The 23,157-nt window shown below is 33.1% G+C and overlaps 1 protein-coding gene across 1 annotated transcript; it reads right to left on the bottom strand.

The window, feature by feature from the left end:
* Positions 1 to 8,649: 8,649 nt before the first annotated feature.
* Positions 8,650 to 10,071, bottom strand: LOC149880346 (uncharacterized). The gene is made up of 2 exons (XM_090069945.1): positions 9,925 to 10,071; positions 8,650 to 9,841 (listed from the first exon to the last, which is right to left on the bottom strand). Exon 2 carries the CDS (start codon positions 9,658 to 9,660, stop codon positions 8,995 to 8,997), a length of 666 nt encoding a protein of 221 aa, XP_089926071.1. The 5' UTR covers positions 9,661 to 9,841; positions 9,925 to 10,071; the 3' UTR covers positions 8,650 to 8,994.
* Between the last annotated feature and the right edge of the window lie 13,086 nt (positions 10,072 to 23,157).

The raw sequence follows: 23,157 nt of genomic DNA, 5'->3' as shown, positions 1-23,157 counted from the left end.
GTAATACCGAGCGGGATTTTCTGCCTAACGAGGTACTCCTTGAGATGGAACCTGATAATGTGAAACTTCCATCCAAGTGAAATCTTCATTGCAAAAACATCATGAACATATATTTTTAACACGGTTATCATGAAATCCAATATTGCCCACCTAGCTGACCCAAGAATGCCACTTATATGGGGTGATAGTGTACACATCCCAGGGTCACCTGGTGCAAATTTTAAAATCTTTTAGGTACGTCTGCGGGAAAAAAGTGACTTTGAAGTTACAAAAATGGAAAAAATTTACCTTCTTTTTGACATAGCAAAACCGCTATAAACTCCATACTATTAATCATAGACCAATAAAATTTGGTGGCAATGTAGCCTATGCCAATACCAAGATTTGGGTAAAAGTTTATCCCAATCCCTGCAGTATAACAAAAGTTATGGTAGTTTTAGTGTTGATTTTTTGTTGATTTTTTCACTTCCAGTGCAAAACTTTACTAATTACTGCCTATTACAAGCCCCCAGGCCATAATGTGGCTAACACATGTGCTCTAGTTGAATATACCAACAATATTGTAAAATAAGGATTTTGATGTTCTTACCAAAACTTTTGGTTTCGGGGGTCAAAACTGTTGTTCTTGAATGAGCCCTATTTACACCATATGGACCTTTTTCTATATAAAACCTTATATGACAGTACTATTAGTGCCCCATAAGCATTCTTTTAACTAAACTACTACCTTAGAAGTTAGTTGAGACATTTTAACACATTTTTTGATGAAAATTGTAAAAAAACCTTGACATTTTTTACTCTAGTAAAATTGCGCTTATTCTACACATGGATTTAGCCCTGAGGATTTGTGAGCAAAGCAAAGAAATGTGTTGAAAACCTTTTGCATGTGATTTTTAACTGGTCAACATGTATTGTGTGTTGAAAAACCCATTTCATACATAAAATCACCTAAAAATGCCTAGAATTTCCTTTGTGTTTTGTTTTCAAAATCATTATCAAATGTACAAGTTGTAAAGTTCAATAAATTTACACTAACAGTGAATTAATTTCTAAAGTTTATTCAACTCTATTCTTTTCTTGTGATATCTTCACGCTCTTTAACTTATTTGACATGACATTTAAAGCACTGGTCAGCTTACTATTCTCAAACCGCACTAAACTTTGTCATAAGGTTGGGACAAGTTTAAAATATTTTATTTGAAATTAACCATAATTCATTATAATGAGTTACTTATGAGCTTAAATTCTCTTTTAACAAGTAAAATTAATCCATTAAAATGAAGCTGAACGGATGAAAACTTTTCATTATTTTCTAAAGGTGTTTACTATTCAAATCCACAACACAACTGAACAGCCTTCCTTTGTATTCAGGGTGGGTTTTATCTCTTTTGTATCTTGACCAATGCTGGTGAAAATCTTGATGTGCAGTCTCAACAGCCTGTTCACTGAATTGTCCGAAGGACAATTGTTTTATGTGTACAAAGTCCTTGATGTGATGGAATACTGTGTGGATTTTGGGTGTGATGCTTCCAAGTTGGATTGCCAAATATGCAGCTTTAAATTGATCAATCTTGACAGAAAAATCCTTTTCTAGGATATTTCCAAAGCATAAATTCACAACCAAATTAAACTTTTTGAAAGCTTCAATGACAGCAAGAATTTGGGTGTTGGAAGTTTTTTGAGCAAGATCTTGTAAAACATCAATATTTTTCAACAATTTTCTGCATTCATTGCCTTCATCGCCATGATACGGGCTTTGTTGAATGTGAAGCATGGCTGGCCACTTTTCAGCATCAGACCACACAGTTTTGAGAATTTTGAAGGGCTGATTGACTGTGCCCAAAAGAAGGTGTAACTCCATTGGTGGAATGATGTCTAGAATCAGTGTATCTTTAGGTCCATTGATAATTGACTTGTGAACAACATTGCAAAACATTTTGGCCTTGGCCAACACTCCACCCGATTTTTCAAAAGACTTGAGATTTCTTTTGACTGAACCAAGTGTTCTTAAACTGCCTCTGCAAGCAAGGTTCTTTGAGTTAATATCACACCAACAACAAGGGTGCATGCTTGAGTGTGTTTGAAGTCCACAAATAATGTTGGGAAATTTCATGTCACATGCAATAATCAACTTCAGAGCATCTGCATTGATGAGTGATCAGACCTTTTGAATATTAGAATGAGTTTCTGGCAAATCTTCAGAGACTGCTACAAGAATTGTCTTTTCACACTTGTTGCTTTTGCCGCTCTGGAACTCAAAAGTCGATTTTTAGGTGGTGAGTTCGATTTATCTTGTTCTGTGGAACTCGCAACAACACTGACACAAAACTTGAGGAAACCTTTGCCTACATCAATGCCTAATTTGACAAAGTAGCCACCTGAAGTTTTTCTAGATTGAATGACTTGACTAACCAGAACAGACAAATCTTTGCAATGAACAACAACATAGGTTGTGTCACAACCTTTGGAATCTGTGGTTTTTAAGTCTGTAAAAGTAAAAAACTCCTTCATTTGTTGACCAGCCATTTGAAAATTGGTATAAAAAATGGGCTCAACCATCTTCTTGTCTGATGACTGATGAACAGTTTTCACTAATTTTTTGATCCCATTGTTGGAGAGGCCAGTGTTAATTTGTACATTGATGAGGTCTTGGGTTGTCAATGTTGATGTGGCAGAATGTGATCTTGTTGCACTTGACCCTATAGAAAATTTGCATTTATTACCTCCAGCAAACAAAAATTACAAAAACAATCATTTTATAATTAATCACTTACAAAGTTATAATATTATAACTAATTTTTGCTGACATTGTACCTGGAGTAACAGGGAGTGGATGACCCCCAGATGCTTTTGCAAAACGAATTGTGGCTTTTGGAGATGCTACCTTATTTTCAATCACATTGGATGCTATCTGTTCTGCAGCTTTGGGATCTAATTAAGCCAATTTTTGAATATTTTCCCTGAACTTTAACTGAAAACAATGATGTGGTAATCCCTTACCTAATGGGCTGAGGCAGGTACTGCATCTCACAGCTGGTATTTGATTCACTTTCATTTTTTCATTAGGTTCAGCTTTTTCTGGGAACCTAGACTGTCCAATTTTGCAAATCAAGCAGTCACACACATGACTGCGTGTTTTAGCTCTGACTCGGATAGATTTGAAATCAAACAACTTTGGCAAAGCAACATCCTTTCCTTCCTCTTTTCGTCTTAAGGCAGTTCTGCATGATTCACAAAGACCTTGAGGCACACAAGAGTCACACCCATCAAGATTTGTCTGGTAAATACAACAAACTCGTTCAGCCTGAAAAGCAGTCATCTGTCGGCCACATTTTTGAAGGCAGAGCATGCAGACACACTTTCTGTTCTGCTCATGGTTTCTTGCCTGATTTGGCATCTTAAAGAGTCAGTGGATTGTAGCTGTGTACCTAAACAAATTGAGCTATAATATCAAATTGAAGAATATGATAGACAAACATTAAGAATTCTGGCAATGCTATGTCATTATTAACATTACTATAGGATTCTCTGTAATGTCATCATAAGAGATGCCTGGATTTATTTTGATTGGAGTTCAAGATAATGATAATCTTTAGAATCCTGCCATCTTTGATAATGTGAATTTAATACATTAACTTATACGTCACATTGAGGTAGGTGTACTTCAAATAAATAACATATTGCTATATGTAGAGCTACATATTTACCTAAATCAATCCAATTACTTCAGCCTAACAATTTGTATATTATAAAAAATGAAAAACAAAATAATTTACCACAAACAACAATTTTCAAGTGAAAGGTTTAATAATTTTGGATGTTCTGCAAACGTTTCATTTCAGTGCTACAAAAACAAAGTTTTTTTGTGATTTTAAGTTTTTACTATATGTACGTCACAGCGTACAAAATCAAAGCAAAAATCAAATCAATCATGTATATCAACCCATCATCACTTATTCAAGTGATGATGGGTTGATATTGTTAATTCTTCTTATGCAAAACCCTTTTATTTTTCTAATCATTGTAAAAGCAAAAATGGACCAAGACTAAAATTAAAACACTTAATACTTTGAATCTGAATTTAAGCATATCTTATGATAGAGTAGAAAAAATGTTCATTTTGAGAATAGTTAGCTGACCAGTGCTTTAAATGTCATGTCAAATAAGTTAAAGAGCGTGAAGATATCACAAGAAAAGAATAGAGTTGAATAAACTTTAGAAATTAATTCACTGTTAGTGTAAATTTATTGAACTTTACAACTTGTACATTTGATAATGATTTTGAAAACAAAACACAAAGGAAATTCTAGGCATTTTTAGGTGATTTTATGTATGAAATGGGTTTTTCAACACACAATACATGTTGACCAGTTAAAAATCACATGCAAAAGGTTTTCAACACATTTCTTTGCTTTGCTCACAAATCCTCAGGGCTAAATCCATGTGTAGAATAAGCGCAATTTTACTAGAGTAAAAAATGTCAAGGTTTTTTTACAATTTTCATCAAAAAATGTGTTAAAATGTCTCAACTAACTTCTAAGGTAGTAGTTTAGTTAAAAGAATGCTTATGGGGCACTAATAGTACTGTCATATAAGGTTTTATATAGAAAAAGGTCCATATGGTGTAAATAGGGCTCATTCAAGAACAACAGTTTTGACCCCCGAAACCAAAAGTTTTGGTAAGAACATCAAAATCCTTATTTTACAATATTGTTGGTATATTCAACTAGAGCACATGTGTTAGCCACATTATGGCCTGGGGGCTTGTAATAGGCAGTAATTAGTAAAGTTTTGCACTGGAAGTGAAAAAATCAACAAAAAATCAACACTAAAACTACCATAACTTTTGTTATACTGCAGGGATTGGGATAAACTTTTACCCAAATCTTGGTATTGGCATAGGCTACATTGCCACCAAATTTTATTGGTCTATGATTAATAGTATGGAGTTTATAGCGGTTTTGCTATGTCAAAAAGAAGGTAAATTTTTTCCATTTTTGTAACTTCAAAGTCACTTTTTTCCCGCAGACGTACCTAAAAGATTTTAAAATTTGCACCAGGTGACCCTGGGATGTGTACACTATCACCCCATATAAGTGGCATTCTTGGGTCAGCTAGGTGGGCAATATTGGATTTCATGATAACCGTGTTAAGTGAAGCATGGACTCCACAAACTTGTCTATTTTTTCTTTGTAGGATATATTGAGTTTCATCCCAAAACAGCATTCAGCTACTAAATCAAAGAAAATTTAACCAATTATTAACTTGCTGAAAATGATAGTATTATTATATTCGAGTCTCCTAATTTTATTTAGACTGGTTGGTCAATAGTCCCCTATCTGTACTAACTGAATTAAAAACGTTCTAGAAGTGTTTAAAAAAATTTAAAAAGCAATGAAATACCTCATTTAAACCTGCTCATGGTTTCAATACATTCCTGATATTCAGTTGGAGAATAAAGTGTCATTTCGTCCAATGATCTTAAAACTTTGGCACAGTTAGGTCCATCAAAACCACCACCATTATAGCCATGCCTGATTACCGTTTTCTTTTTAAGAAACTCCTTCAGATTTTTATCAGTGAAGAGGAGATCAACAATTTTACTAATATTGTGTTTATAAGTATGATATTCAGGTGGTGGAATTATGTTGATAATTTCTTCAGTCAATTTCTCATCCAACAGACATGGATAAGTAACATTCTTATAATATTGCATCAGTATACGAGGTTTGTTATCAAATTGGTATTTTTTGAATTTATCTGCTGGTGATCCGAAAGTCCTTTGAACTCCTTTTTCATCCATCGGTCCATCACAATAGCAACACGAGTATTTTCCACTGTGACCCTTGATTATAGAAAATAACTTATAGGTATTGCTTACTTAAAATATAAAATATAAATGTGATAAGATACTTACTGATTATCCAATGATGATGTTGATCAATTTGAGGTCAGAAGTCAAGGTAAACTTCAATTGATTGAGTTGAAGGAGTTGGAAAAGTGTTTTCAGATTGTGATGATTCTCTTCTACGTTTCGAACTATGCCTAAGATAATCACTTTATTGACCCCGGTGTACTTCTGGTTTCTTGGTTGAAAATCTAATACTGATGGGTTAAACACGTTCATAACAATTTTTAGAGATCCCTGCCCTCCATCAATACCAACGCGTACAACATAATTAAAAATATCCATTTTTCTGAAGGAACAAACTGCTCGTAACTGCCATAGATAAATCAGATAGATCAGTACAATAAACAATATCTTTTTCAAAAAAGTTTTTACCGATCTTAAGCTGGCATTTTATTACATCGTAAAACCTATTCAAGAAGCGTGACCTGTTCTTAACTTCAGAATAGGTGTTCTCCTGTATTCCAGATTGTCCAACATCTTTTCTGATCTCCTTCATTATTCCTAACACTACACAATTTGGAAGATCATGGTTTATCTTCAAGTTCATGATTGTTTCACTTCTTATATGCCTTATAGGTGATCGGTCTCTGTATACTTTAAGAGGAAGTGCTTTTCCTCCTGTTGCAAGCTTTATTTCTTTACAATCATCAACAACAGATATATTTTTTAGCGTACAAGAAACAACTCTGTCAGCGATATTTTTACTCTTTGAAGTAATTAAGTCGTGAAGATTTTGAATAGTTTTTTTTTTGCTGCAAGGATGTCGAATACCAGGACCAACAATTTGACAGCATTCTGAGCAAAATGAATTTCTTTTTTCGAATGTAATCTTTTCAGATTCTATTTAAGTGAATTCAGAAAGATTAAGTGTGCTACTACTTTTAGTACATTGCCCTAGGCAGCAAATAGCTCAATTGCAGTTGCCATCTTTTTGTTTAATTCTTCCAAACTTTTTAACTTGATCACGATCATTTATTCAGGATGTTTCAACAGCTTTACTGATAGCTTTACCTTTCTGTCTTAAATATAAGTTTGTCTTGCAACTTCCGCATATTCCTGACGGATGAGAACTTAGACTCAGACTGAATCCAGGGTCCACAAAGTCTTTGATCAGATGAATCAATGAACCATTCTTCTCCAAAGATAGACATTTTTTTTCTTTATTGACACAACAGAAACATATCCATCTCCTATTTTTTGAATGAGATCTTGCTTTTTGCAGACTCATTTTGTACAAAAACGTTTTTATTTAGTATTTTCCCTATTAGATTTTTTAAATTTTATAAATCAATACTCTAACAAATTGTTTAATTTAAACAAATTATCAGACAATTGACGTAATTTATTGAGAATAATTTTTCTAATTATCGTGTTTATGCCATTAGTTTGATATTAGATCATTTTGTAATTAGTCATTAAATAAAATTAACTTCAATTTCAGGCACAAACCAAGTGATTTGCAAACAAGAGTAGAAATACCCTTGAAAAATGACCCCTGCATCCCCCTGATTGAAAGAAATTATTTTTTGAAAAAAAAAAAATTCTTTATCTTGAAATCAATCATAAATTGTAATTAGGTTTCAAATTTTATCAAAATATATTTTGACGCTCAAAAGATACAGCCACATAAAGTTTAGGACACCCTCATTTTTTGAAGTTTTTAAATATTTAGAGAAATGGTCAAAAAAAGAAAAAAGATGCGGGTTTTTAATTCGTTTTCAACAGTTTCTATATCCTGTCAACCTGCTCGAAAGAGTGGTTAAAAAAAATCTGAAGTAAAAATAACTTCAACTTAAAATCTCTAAAAATGAGCAGTGAGTTTTAACCTTAAGATGCTACCACAAAGTATAAAAAAGACTTTAATGTCAATTAACTTCTTTATTAGATTTATTAAATAACCTGAAGGTACGGTTACTAAAACGACGTTTAAGAACTTTTAAACAAAAATGTTAATTTGAATTAAAACTTACCGGTTTTTAAGTACTCACTCTTCTTTTTTTATTAGGTAAAAATCAATAAAAAATAATTTCTTACTTCCCTATACTACTTTAAACAAGTCAAGAAAAAAAATTTCTAAGAAATGTCAAAGAATTTCATTTTTATTTACTTTTACAGAGATTCAGTGATTTTTTAATTGTTTGATTGAATAAATATGCATAGTTTAAGAAGTTGAAGTCCTTTGAACTTTTCTAAGAAAAAACTTCTTCGAAGAAATTTCATTCTTAAGCGTCTTGTTTTCAACCCATCTTTGTTTCGACGTCTTCTACTGAGCAAGTCCATTCAAATTCGGTAACCAATTTGAGGAGAGTGTCATTAGATAGAGTATCTCATACGCCACCTATTCTTTGAAATTGTTTTTGTTTCCGAAAGAATATCTTCCGTTCTTAAATTAAGTTTTGATAAATTATAATTTTTGTTGATATCCCGCTACATTTTCAAAATTCTCGCGTTTAATTTCAATTCTGAAAAATTCGATACTGCAATTAAAATACGAATATTAAACACGAAGTTTCATTTTGTTTAACAGTGATATTTTTTTAAAGTTTGTTTGCAATTAGAGTATTTTAACACTTGTATGGAAAAAAAATTTTTTTTAATTGGATAAGGTTAAAAATTTAAGAATTAGTTTCAATTGGTAACTGTTTACAAGCTTGTGTAACTGGATAGCTTGTTTCAAATTGAAACTGTACATCGTGTGCCTGGGGGAAACCGAACCTCTATGAAAACACCCAAAAAAATGTATTATGTCATTCTTTGACATACATATACTAGTTACAAAAATTATAAAAATAAAATACATTTTTTGGAAAAATTTTGAGAAACCCTTATAAAACCCGCAAAAATAAAAAAAGGTATAAAATCTTTTTTTAAGGTGATGCAAAATATAGTTTACAGTTAAGTGCAACTTAATTAGATATAAAAACTTAAAATACATATAATTGCATACTGCGTAACTAAATATTATTAGCATTAAAGTTTAGAATAGCCTTAGAGTAGTTTCCCATATATCTAACTGAAGAAATGTCTTTTATCAAGTATCGCTCCCAAATCTCCAAGAATACTGAATGTGAGTTTTCCAAATCCTATTCTGAAAACTGACCAAGTCCCCTTCCTGTTATGTTGATCAACTGCTCAATATGTGTGTGTATTACATGAAGCTTAGGGGTTTTAGATACTCCAAACTCTTCCTGTAAAGTCTTAAAAGACATCCTTAAGTTTTTTAAAACATTTCTATAATCAGGATCAAAAGACACACCAAATGTAGAGTCAATGACCTTTGAAAAATCATGCATGTAATCCAAAAAACCAGACAGCTCCATAGGAAGTACTTTCTCAAATCTATCAAGGAATCTTAGAACCTTAGAACACTCATTACCTTCAAGTGTGTCACCATGGTATGGTTCGAAGAGAATAGAATGTTCTGCTAACCAATCCTGAAGTCTTGGCAAAATGTTTTGTAGCTCCTTAAGGACATGATTTAGGGATAACTTAAGATGAAGAGTTGGTGGTGGACTTTTAAGGATTACCAAGCTGTCATCAGGGTCATCTTCATGAAAGAGCAAAGGAGTTACCACATAGTTAGTATACTCTATTGGTTTGATCTTTTTACCTCCGAAGATTATCCAATCCTCTCTGTGGTTTTTAATATTCCAGAATGTTCTGAGTGTAGCATCTGTCTGCATGGCTTCACTTCCTTCACCATTTGGAGACTCACAGTATAAGCATGGATATTTTGATGCACATGACATTATTCCAGACAGAAAATTTAAGAGTTTAAGGTCACAAGTGAAGTTAAACTCTTAAATTTTCGATAGAAGATTAATTTGAGTCTTCTCTATGAATATCTTGCAGTTATGATATGTCTCTGGAACCTTTTGAGCTGATCCAATGGTCTGATCTTCCTCCTTCTTGTATCTTTGTAATGATTTCCTAAATTATTATTTTTGAACACTTAATAAAAGTTAACACATAAGTTAAAAGCAGTAGCATGTGAGAATTAAATTTGTTTTTACCTGAACCAATGCCCCTTTTCCTGGTTACTCTGCTTGAAGGTCTGATGAATGTTAAATTATCTGAATCATAAAGTGCAAGAGTTAGCTTCAGATGTCCTTTTCAAAAATCAAGACCAAACTTTGAAGCCATCTCTAAGGAAGGCTGTTCTATTTAATTTAATATATAATATAAATATTCATCAATTAGTTTAAAATAATGAATATGAAATCTCAAAAAACAAATAACGACCAAAATTGTTATGATTACCTAAGATATGCTAGTTTTTTCACAAAATCCAAAATATTGGAACAGAAGAAAAAGGGTCGGATTATTTTTTTCCCATTAGAGTCTTGAAATGTAGTTATTCCTGAGAAAATAACTTTCCAAAGATACCTTTCTGATCTCTCATAGCCTCCTTTATACGAGGAACAATACATTTCCATCCCCATTTAAGTCTCTAGTTTTTCAGAACTGAAATAACTTGACGATCAGTCAGCCTAGCTTCCTGTTGTATTATAGAGACGTTCTCTGCAGTCAGAAATCCCTCAACTATTGTTTCCTTGTTCTCTTCCGGTAATAGTATCAAAGGTTTTCTACCATTAGGGGACGTAATGGAAATGACCGAGTTGTCTGATTCTTTATTTGTTTTTATAGTTTTATAACTAATCTGTTCAGCCAGTTTGGGATCAATTAGGTTTGCAATGTTGGCTAACTTTTCCACTTTTAGTTTATACTTGTCTTTGGAGTGGTTTGATCCCCTATAGATACTAGCAAAGCAGTGTGAACAGATCCGTGTGGGAAACAATCTTGAGTTATTAGACTTATTCTTCTGTTTTTTGACAAATAATTTCCAATGAAGTCCATTCAAGCTAGCAATTTTACAAATTCTGCATTTACATCTTTCCATAGACCTGATAAAAACCAATAAGTGTGAAATATATTTACCATTTATAACATTATATTATTATATACCACTATAGTAGTTTATTTTTTTAGAAAAACAAAAAATTTGACTATAGAAAATAAAGAGGTAGAGATTTGTGATTAAATAAATACTTGTTAACTTAGACAGACCATATATTATAATATATTGTATAATATATTATATATGCATATAAATATATGTATTATTGATATTTTAATATATATAAATATATATATTATTATTATTATTATTATTATTATTATTATTATATATATATATCACACCCATTGGCAGAAGAAAAAAATTACTCTAGCAAGCTCCAGAAAAACCCTTTGGTGGGAGCAATTTAGACACTTTCCTGATCTCAAAACTATAAAAACTGAAATTATCCATCACCGTCCGCAGAAGAAAAGTGCACTTAAAATTTTGCTTATTCTTAAAAAATTTAAAATGACAGCATTGAATATTTTTTGGCATTTTTACAGTATTATAAAAATTCTTTATTCTAGATTGGCATAAAAAACACAAAAGGTAACTGTTTAACAAAAAATTGCAAAAGATTATATAACAAATCAAGTTTTTATATACTTTTTTTTTCTAAAGCAAAAGATATTCAATAACTGCTATAAAATAATCTGCAATATCAGAAGAAACTAAATGGAAAACTGCATCTTTGATAGTTTCATCAATTATCCTTAAAATATGGTTGAGTTCTTGTTATAAATACGTTAAAAAAAGAGAATACTACTGCTTTACAATAATAACAGAACTATATTTCATTGTAACCCTTATATCTATCTCATCAGTTCACAAATCAACAAGTACACGTTTTTCACTCCTCACTCTCGGTCCGTACCGGAACAATCCCGACACACCGCACTTCGACACTCCACCGGAATCCGGATTACACAGTTACAACAATCCTCCACCCATAAATCATTCATACTGTTCTAAATATGCTGGTTTACGACAGGTTCGACCTGACCTTCGGCTTTTTGTAGAAATGGGCTCAGAAGATGACTCAGATTGTTCACAAGGTCTTTCGGGACCAACGTTTTCACTTTCAAACTGTTCACATACTCTGTTGGGATTAGTATCCTTGTTAATCGGTTCACATTCATCATACATGCCATCACTAGGAACTGATGTTTCGGTTGTTTCAGGTATTTGATTGTTCAACAAAGGACTATTCATGCCCTCTGCTGTTTTAACTAAAGGTTTGATGCAATCTTTCACGTGACGTTTTATAATCTGATCTATATGTCTAATCTGGATACGACCATCCGATGTCATCACTTTATAGTTAACCTTTCCCACTGCCGATACAATAATGGCTGAGATCCACTTCTCCCCCCCAATATAATTCCTTACATAAACAAGGTCTTCGGGTTGAAAGAATCGACTTTTATTACTGAAAATACCTGGAAGTTGTTTTTCCTTGATCTTGGTGATGGCCTCAGGTAGTAGCATCGACAATGGATTTCTTAATCTTCTACCTAATAAAAGTTCAGCTGGAGAAACTCCAGTTGTAGAATGTGGCGTTAAGCGATATTTAAAAAGAAAGCGACACAATTGCATCTCAACATCACTCTCTTGAAAAGTTTTTAAAGAGTTCTTAAACGTTTGAACCATTCGTTCTGCTTGACCATTTGAGGCTGGATGATACGGTGCTGCATAGACTGGTTTGATATTATTTGAAGACAAAAACTGTTTATATTCTTCACTTGAAAACCCAGATCCATTATCACTAACAATAACCCTAGGTATACCATGGGTTGAAAACAATCTCCTGAGTACCCTAACCGTTGTTTTGGCTTCAGTGCTTTTCACATTTTCCACTTCAATCCATTTTGAGAAACTGTCAACTACTACTAGGAATATTTTCCCATTTATTGGACCTGCATGATCAATATGTAACCTCTCCCATGGTCTACTTGGATATTCCCACGGATGTGACTCAGTTAATGGACACTTCTGATTTCTTTGACAGGTCTCACAATTTTTTACTTTGTTCTCAATTTCGGAATCGATTCCGGGCCACCAGACATAACTTCTAGCTAAAGCTTTCATTTTACTCACTCCTGGATGAACATCATGTAACTCTTCCATACTGTTTCTCGTAACACTCTAGGCACCACTACTCTTCGCCCCCACAACAAACAACCTCCCTCTGTTGACAACTCAGAAAACCTAGATGTATATGGTTTCAGCTCCATTTTACTATCTTCCATCATTAATCTTCCATCTAACACTTTATTTAGAACCACTCCTAATATGGGATCCTTGTATGTGGCTATCCTCAACTGTTTCTCTGTAATAGGGGTTCTTACTAGCTCCATCATAGCCACATCCATGGTCTTTAATCGTGACTTTTCCCTCGATGCATCTAATGGTAAACGGCTTAAACCATCTGCCGCTGCATTCCTTTCACCAGGACAATATAGTAGTTTATAATCATATGCTGACAGTAGCAGGGCCCAGCGTAATATTCTTGCAGCAGCTCTTGCAGGAAGTTCCTCATTTTCTGAAAATAGCCCCAGCAGAGGTTTATGGTCAGTGTACAAAGTAAACTTGTGCCCATATAAAAACTGATGAAATTTTTTTACTGCAAAAACTAAAGCTAATCCTTCCTTTTCAATTTGGGCATAATTTCGTTCAGCCATACTTAATGTTCTTGAAGCAAAGCTAACAGGTTTTTTACTACCATCCTCCTGCTCTTGGCTCAGAACAGCTCCCACACCATGTGGACTGGCATCACAGTGAACTATGATTCTTTTTGATGGATCAAAGTGGGCTAACAATGGTGCATTGCATAATAAAGTTTTAACTTTTTGAAAAGCTTCCTCGCTATTTTTACTCCATTTCCAAAATACATTCTTCCTCAACAAATTATGGAGCGGTTCTGTAATGGAAGCCATCCTAGGTAAGTAGGCATTGTAATAGTTAGCCATGCCTAAAAATGCTCTTAACTCTTTGACATTAGTGGGTCGAGGAACATCCTTGACTGCTTCCACATTTTGTGGTGTTGGTCTGCAACCTTCTTGGCTGATTATAAAACCACAGAATACCACTTCAGGTTGCATGAAAGAGCACTTAGATACTTTTAGAGTTAGTCCTGATTCCTTTAATATTCTTAATACAGATTCTAAATTGCTTAAATGCTCTTTGTCAGTTTTTCCAGAAATGAGTATATCATCCACTCGTACTTTCACAAATGGTAACCTGCCCAACCTTCTATCCATTTCTCTTTGAAAGATCCCAGTTGCACTATGAACACCAAACTGAAGACGAGTCGGCTGATATAAACCTTGATGCGTATTTATTGTTAGAAGTTCTTGTGAGGCTTCATCTAATTGAAGTTGCTGATATGCCTGGGACAAGTCGAGCTTGGTATATTTCTGCCCTCCTGCAATAGTGGCTAACTGATCAGTAGTGTTTGGTATTGGATAGGTATCTAGAGGGGCAGCTTGATTTATTGTAACTTTATAATCCCCACATATACGCAACGGACCCAAAGGATCTTTTGAATTCTTTAGAACAGGCACTATGGGTGCTGCCCATTTTGAATACTGGACTCTTTTCCAAACCCCTTGGTCTTCCAAGCGATCAAGCTCTTGTTCAATCCTAGTCCTAAAAGCATACGGTACTGGTCTTGGTTTAAAAAACTTTGGTTGTGCATCTTTACGTATGGGTATGTGACATTTAAAATCTTTTAGGCATCCTAAATTATCACTAAACACTTCTGGAAATTTCGCTACTAATGCTTCTACCCTCGAATCAAACCCATTGCAAACATTAACATTTCTCATTCCTTTACACAATTCCATCCATTCTAGGTTTAGTATCTGAATCCAATCTCTTCCCATTAATGTGGGAACATTTCCTTTAACTACAGTTATAGGTAAACTGCAAGATTGTCCTTTATAATCTACTTCAACAAACCCTATTCCTTCTGGTCTAACAAGTTCTCCTGTATAAGTCTTTAACATTACTTCAGACCTTCTCAGTCTTTCATTATTTCCTTTTATTCTTCTATAAGCTGAAACACCTATTACAGAAACAGCAGCCCCTGTGTCAACTTCCATTCCAACCTCTTTACCATTGATTTTTACATTAACCATAACTGGTCCATTCACCCTCTCAGATTCCTCACCTATTGAATACAAGGCTAAAAAATCACTTTTATTTTCATCTGCATCAGCAGTGTTTCCTTTGGTTAATCTCTCATAAACTTCAATTTGTTTCACTCCTAATTTCTTCTCCTTCCTACCATCAAATTCTTTTTTTTCTGATCGACATCTTCTTTTAATATGTCCAATTCTGCTACATGCGTGGCACTTTGAGTTGCGAAAATGGCAATTGTTTGCCAGGTGACCTGTGTAGCCACATCGAAAACATTCTCTATTTTCATCAAGTTTTTTTCCAAGTATCCATCTTGTGTACTTCATCTTGTTCGATAGGGCCTTCTTTAGTACCATGAATAGCCTTAGCATCTCTATATGCTGCTTCATATGCTCTTGCTGTGTCTAGTGCTGTCTCCAATGTTAAATTTTTGATGGTTAATAACTTTTGCTGAACATTTTCATTGTTTAATCCACATACAAACCTATCTCTTAAGTAATCATTTAGTTTCTCACTAAATTCACAATACTCTGATAGTCTGCGTAACTCCATGATATATTCATTTATTGATTCCGCCTCTTTCCTATCTCGTTTATAAAATTGGAATCGTTGTGCAATAAAGTTTGGGGTAGGTTTTAAGTGATTCCTCATAAGCATTATTATCTGAGTAAAAGTTTTATTCTTAGTGTCATTTTCGCACAAACTACGAATAAGTTTGTATGCAGGTCCTCCGACAGTTGATAAAAACACTGCTTTTTGTAGTTCTGCATCTTTAATAGTATTGGCCAGTAAATAATTTTCAAACCGTTCTATGTATTCAATAAAATCATCCTTTTCTAAATCTAAACTCGATATATTAGCCAAATGCATCATTTTCACTTCGTCGCCAATTGTTATAAATACGTTAAAAAAAGAGAATAATACTGCTTTACAATAATAACAGAACTATATTTCATTGTAACCCTTATATCTATCTCATCAGTTCACAAATCAACAAGTACACGTTTTTCACTCCTCACTCTCGGTCCGTACCGGAACAATCCCGACACACCGCACTTCGACACTCCACCGGAATCCGGATTACACAGTTACAACAGTTCTACAGCTTTTACTCAACAAGTTATCCAAGAGTGAAAAAAGCAGTTTTTCTCATTGAAGTAATAGAAAATGTGCACTATTTTCTAGTATTCATACTTTTCTCTTCCTTACAAGCTTTAGCTGTTGTAGTCAGACAGGTTTGCAGCCACTTCCCATACTCAGGATGATCAATTGGCCTTTTGTATTTACTCCAGTGTAATTTGAAGTTGTGGTGCAAAGCCTCTAATGCCTACTCACTGTATTTTCCTAGTGGTTCTCTTTGTTTTTTAATGAACTCTTTCCTGTGGAAAAATACTGCATGAACCTTTGGAGTGATGCTTCCTCTTGTCAGAGACAAGTATGCAGTGTAAAATTCATCATGCAGTGTGAAATTCTTTCTACATAGTCAGGTTTCATTTTGTTTCCAAAGCATCCAGAAACCACAGAATCAAATTTTCGCTGTGTGTCAATTATATCAAAGATATCGAATAGGCAATCTTGTTCTACCATTCTCTTAAGAAGATCCACATTCTTCAGCATTTTCCTGCATTCATTGGCAGCATACTGCTCACCATGAGAAGGGTGTGGTTTGATATGTAGATCATTTAGCCAAGCTGAGACTTTTGGCCAAGACTCCCTTAGAATGTTGTAAAGATGGTTTACAACACCCAGAAGTAAGTGGAGTTCCATTGGTTGAACGACGTCCAAGACAAGTGTGCTGTCTGGTACATTTAGATGTGGCAAGTTGACAACATTTTTGAATAGCTTAGCTTTTTTCAAATCCTGACCACTTCCATTGAAATCCTTAAAGAATTGTCTCAAAGAGCCAAATGTTTAAGGGGTGCCACATTGGGCTAAATTCTTGTGAGGCATCACACCATGTGGAAGGGTGAGGAGCTGGCATGTGACTGAAGGCGAAAAACAATGTAGGCTAAATTCAAATCTGTTGAGAGAAGGAGGTCAATTTTCTCTATTCCAAGAAGATTGAGGATCTTTTAAATATTACTGTAATTTTCAGGCACATCCTCAGCAATTGCAACTGCTTCTTGACTCCACTGTCCCTGACAGTTGGTGTGGCTAAATTTTTCTTGCTTGGTGGTGACCCTGCCTCCATGCTCTGTTCTGCCTCTTGAATGCCCAAACTTACTTTCAAACTTACTTCCATCAAGGCCAACTTTACAATGTGTGATGAATAGATTTGTCTATTCAACAGAACATAATTGAGGAAATCTGCAAGATCTTTGCAATGCATAACAATTTGTTGGCTTTTATGCAACTTATCGTTACTGAACTTAATTTTTGTTTGGATGAAATGATCTTTGAAAGTTAGGCTCATGAAAGTTAGGCTCCAAAATCTGACCCTTGGACACGTGATGGATGGTTGAAGCAAACTTCATGTTTGTGTTTGACAGGCCTGTGTTGACTTGCACTTGCACTTGCACAAGTGCTCAAGATAGGACCATCACCAAAGAGTCTTTTTGCTCTTGATGAACCTGAAAGTTATCATTACATCACATTATTGTCTTTATTGTATTACATTCATAGTGATGTCATTATATTTTTTTAACTCTAGCAAAAAGCAACTGTCTCACTCATCTTCTTTGAGTTTGGCCTGTTTCCAATTTTTCTTGATCTTCAAGTGGGTGCTTTTCAAAAACTTTCAACCAACCAATCTGGCAGATTTAGGCAGTCAGTTGTTGTCTCTTGTCGAACTTTGACAGGTGTGAAGTCAAAAAGAGGTGGTAAATTGACTTCTGCTTCTCTCCTATGGTGATTCAGCAAGTATCACATATTCCAAGAGGCACTCTGTTGTTAGCAAAATCAAGACTGTATAAAAGTATGCTCAACACATCATCCATCAGATTTTATGAGAACTCTGAAAACATTACATAAAGCTCATCAGATAATGTATTTTATGTTAAATATTCAATTGATTTTATAAATAAATCAAAATATTAAAGAAAAAAGAAAAAATAACACAATGCCTTGAGCTCTTTCTCATGCAGAGAAAACAGACGGTTTTTCTGCAGTCATTGTGTGATTTGGCCTGATTCGGCTTTTTCTTCAATTTAGGTTTAGAAACTGAAAAAATTATTCTTTTTTTCTATAACAATACTGAAATGTAGATTTTTTAAGTACACAGTTCAAAATTTGAGTAACAGCATAAATTTAAAAATGGTAATTGCTGTTTCCTTGGTTTGTTAAAAGTTAAGTAGTTTCAAAATTAAAAATTATTTTTTAATTTTGGTTAGTTTACTGCATGGAAGTGACAAACAATATTCAATTAATGGTCGAAAAATTTTATACTGAATATCTAAAATTAACGTAACAAAAGAGCAATGTATATCATTAACAATTGCTCATTCTCAGATTTAATAAAAATGAAATTATTTGCAGTTTAAGATTCTCATTAGTTTCTCTAACCAGATTATATGTTTTTAATTGTTTACAATATGAAAATTTAAGGTTACTGCTGCTGTAAAAATGCCAAAAACTTTTAATGCTGTCATTTGCTTTTTTTTATAAAGCAAAAATTTAAAAATGAAGTTTCTTCCCCGGACGGTGATGGATGATTTCAGTTTTTAAAGTTTTGAGATCAGGAAAGTGTCAAAATTGCTCCCACCAAAGGGTTTTTCTGGAGCTTGCCAGAGTAATTTTTTTCTTCTGCCAATGGGTGTGTGTTACAATGAAAATAGCCGTTTTTTGATTTATTAGAGAATAATCTATATTGCAAATAATGAATTTTGTAATAAATTTTAAAAAAGAATTCAACAGTTTTGTTTTCTAAAAGAACAACTTTTGAAACTTAGTTCATAGTTGTTTTATCACTTGTAAAATTTAGAAAATGTAACCTTTAAACCTTTTTTTTAATAAAAAAAACCAGCGTACGATACAATAATAATTATTCATCAATTTGTCTACATTCTCATATTCTACGTTCAACCTTTATTTGAAATCTTCCATTAATTTCATTTCGTTATAACACTTTCGTTATAATACTTTAAAACAATAATTCAAAGGCTGATGGAAACCAGGTCTGTTTATTGCGCAATGTAACGGTAATTAATTTTCGTTAAAAATGAAAGCGTTTTGAAAAAAAATGGCGAATATTAGGGTTTTTAGTGGGATTTTTTACAACTTTGACTTCGAATTAGAGCACTTTCCGTTGATTTTCAGGTGTATGTTTTCATATTTTTCTGAATCAGCATAAAATTCTCTATCATAATCAATAATAAAAAAAAGGGGGGGGGGGGGAGAAACTGCAGTAGCGCCAAAATCGTTATTAAATATACTGCCACATTTTAGACATTCAACTTTAAATCTTTTACGTTTTGCCCCTATATTACTTATTCAAGAAATCGTATAACAGAAATTTAAATATTAAAACTCAAGAAAACAAAACATCAAGTGCAACTTCGTTGTGGTTTTAAAGACCGCAGTTCCTTATGGGATTGATATGCCTAAAAAGTAATTTTTTTAACGTCACCAAAACGGTACCTTATTTCATTCCCGAAAGTCGTAAATATCAAAAAGTATATAATATATTTATACGAAATTTACATTTTTTATTTAAAAAAATATTTAACAAAACTCAAACACTAAATGTACAAGTTGGCATCAATGCCAACTCAAATACTAAATGTACAAATTTGCCAACTGACATGCACAAATAACAGCTTTGGGGGGGGGGGGGTGACACCCTCTACACCCCACCCCCACCCCCCCCTTCAAGACGGCCCTGAATAAGAGTCAATAAGTTTTTAAAAAATGTTTTTTCTCTTGATTGCATTAAATCTGGATTTATTATAAGTAGATCAATCAAGCAAAAACTATTGTTGTGCAGTAAAAATTATTAATATGACAATTGGTTTAACAGTCTGTTTTCCAATAAGGCTTGTAGTAGCAGGAAGTAGAGTTTTACTTCTAGCTTTAGACAGAAGGCTCAACTTTGACGGACTAAAAGTGAACTTTGGGTGCTTATGAATTTTTAAATTTTGGAAAATTATTTTGCAGTTCTTTTCCACGTGTAGTAGTAATAAAGTAAACAATAAAAGAATTGAAGCAAGCTTTATTGATATTAATATCAAAGCAAAAGCAGCAACCAAAATTGGAATTGTTGTTTAGCGCTATCGAAAACGGAATATTGGAATAAGAAAAAATAATTAAGAAAAAGAGTAAATTAAAATGGAGATGAAAGAATATTAGTAAAGGAGGAAATGACTTAATATGGGTCTGCACAAATCAGCTGCTGCAACATACTGTTGACAATTACTTTTTTGTATGAATGATAGAAAAAGTTTGAAAAAAGTGAAGCGATTATTTATTTCATTTTCTAACTATAAAATTAATTATTCATTCGCAAGATATTTATTATAATAATTTTTTTTACCTGTTGGTTTATATGCTTGTTACAAAACTTACGATATCAATGACTAAAAAAAAAAGGGCTTTCACAAAAGTTTTAATTAACTGTTACCAACAGTAGTAGCAATTGAAAATTCGATCCCTAAAATTCACTGCTTGGTGGCAGTTTTGAGATGTGTTTTGGCCAAAAAATCCATGATTGGTCAGGTTCGCACTGCCTTTGCCATGTGAGAGGTGCTCCTTTATGGTGAGGAAAAAAGGAAATAATCCAAAAAAAAAGTCATGAGCTTTTAAAAATTGATCTACTTTACACATTTCTGAAGGAAATTTTCTTTAAGAAATGTTCAAGATATTTCACTTTTACTTGCTTTAACCATTGTTTTTTGGAGACTTTTTATTTGTTTAATAGAATAAATATGCGCCATTAAAAAAATGAAACACTTTTTAGAAAACTTTCTTTAAATGTTCAAAGCAGTATTCTTTTAAACTAGAATAGTAATATACACTCTTATTTGAATTTTTCTGGAACAAGAAGAAGAGTAGCGAGCACAAAAGAATCAGTAAGTTTTTTTCCAAAATAATTCTTTTAATATAAAAGTTAATTTAAAATCATTTTAATGACTTTAGAATTAAATTAATTGATAAGTGCATAAAAGTAATTATAGCGACAAAACTAATTAAGAAACTAATTTAATTTTTTAATTAAAGAAATTAAAACATTAAATTAATGAAGACATTAAAGTCTTTCTTACTCATGTGGTAACACTTTGAGATTGAGAATATCTGGGTTTCAAGAGTTTAGTGTTTTACCGAAAATGAAAATTAAGTGTGGAATCATAATGGGGGTTTCCTAATTATATTGGTGTTTTAATTATTTGGGGGCGTAATCAGTTTTTAATTGTAAAAGTTATTGTAGTATTAGTTAAAACCACGTTTGATAATTGATTCAACTTAACTAGACCAAGAGAAATCAATTACTCCAAGAAGTTCCATATATTACTCATAGCAAAATCTATTAAAATTAAAAATACAGTCTGAGGTTGATGACATGCAAAGAAACACACCTACGAATTTTGTAATTTTAATTTAGATTTTGATGCAATTGAGAGATAATTTCATGAAAATAAAATGGCGAATTTTTTTTTATTTGTATTGCGTTACAGAGAAAACATTTTTGACTTACTAAAGAGTTAAACAAATTGAGTAGCTAACGATTTATTTTTTTCAAAAGCAAACAAACGGTTTTAAGTTATTTAGATGTAAAGACAAACAATAAAAATGATTAAATAACGTGGATCAAAAAACAACGAGGCAATGTTAGGCAGCAGAAGAAAAATGGTTGGTGGTTGAAATATTTGAGGAAGAATTAAGATCTTCTTTTGTCTCGGAATGATGAAGTAGACATTAATAAACCTAAGAAGGAGGTATGAGAACGTTTTGAGTGATAAGAAAAACTGTTCCTGATTTAAAGTTTTTGTTTCAAATTGTGTGCAACTTTGTCATCCGTAGATTTCATCTAAAAAGTAGAACGACGATTTTAAGAAAATCTCCTAGAATATTTGATTATCGCTACTATCATCAGTCTGGGATTTGAAAAAGGGCGTCGGAAAGCGTAAATGGTACAAGAAATAAGCTGCTAACGATTGCAATGGAAATTTTTAAAAACATAACAATCTGTTCGGGAAGACTAATCTGGTTATCTTAATGGAAATAAAGGAACATGTTAAATTATTCCAAAGTAAAATTAGGGGGAGCGCGCGTTATTTGATAATCACATCATGATTTTTGCAAAAATGCAATTTCCTCTTGAAATACGGATCGGATATGAATAAAACCAATTTGAAACTGGATTAATCTTATCTTTTACTCAATGAAATTATCTTGCGTATCAATGATTGTTTCAACACGGCCATAAAACCTTGTGCTGCATTGGGTGATTACTTTCTTTGACTTGAAATAATTCTTGAATCTGGTGACAAACTCCACCTTGGGATTGCATGGGAAATTGTAGGTCTCTCTTTTAAGTGTATCCCACACAAAAGGTTCCATAGGATTTAAGTCCAGTGAGTTTGGGGGCCAAACATCAGGACCAACATAGTTACAAAATTCTCGCTCAGCTGTTTTTGTGATTTTCTTGACTTACGGGTTGGTGTTGAACCTTGCTGCCACACTATTGATCGTCTTGCAGCAGCCTTTTGTATTATGGGAAATTATTGTTCCTTTAGGAGTGTCAAGTGCTAGTCTGTATTTACACTGAAGTTTTTGAGGAAGTTGAAGGGCATGATGTCGCCCTCTGAGGAGATAACTTTGTATGTGGATGGAAAATTTGTTTGCATAACCTTGGGTACATCTTTGGGTTACTAAACAACCCAACAGTTTTGCTGGTTGTTAACATTTTTTGGTCCTGGCAGAAACTTTTTTTACTAGTAAAGATTTCAAATTGTTGAGCAGTTCTACTGAGTTCTTTTGAAGCATTTCTTTAGTCTTTTTAGTAAGCAGCTGGGAGCATATCACCAAACTTTTTTTTCTTAAGCTTGGCGTAAGTTTGGCTTAAGTTCAAAGCTGTAGAGGTTGTATGCTTCAAACTTGTGCAGTTTCAAAAAATACTTTTGTTAGTTTTTGAGTAAGTTCAGCACTAAACTATTGGTATTCACCGAATTGAAATGGTATTCATGAAACTTTTTAGATCATTACGATTATAGTTCATTTCGTTGTTTTTTTTTAATCATGAAAACTTAGTTCATTAAAAAAAAAAAAATCGACT

Source organism: Hydra viridissima, unplaced genomic scaffold (assembly GCF_058129835.1).
Source record: "Hydra viridissima isolate aposymbiotic clone 2 unplaced genomic scaffold, HvirCarnegie_v1 scaffold_13, whole genome shotgun sequence".
NCBI classification, from domain to species: Eukaryota; Metazoa; Cnidaria; class Hydrozoa; order Anthoathecata; family Hydridae; genus Hydra; species Hydra viridissima.
This window is presented reverse-complemented; position numbering and strand designations above follow the sequence as displayed.

Bases quoted from the DNA above. Each gene is read 5' to 3' on its own strand.
- LOC149880346 (XM_090069945.1), bottom strand. From the start codon at position 9,660: ATGTCATGTGCATCAAAATATCCATGCTTATACTGTGAGTCTCCAAAT.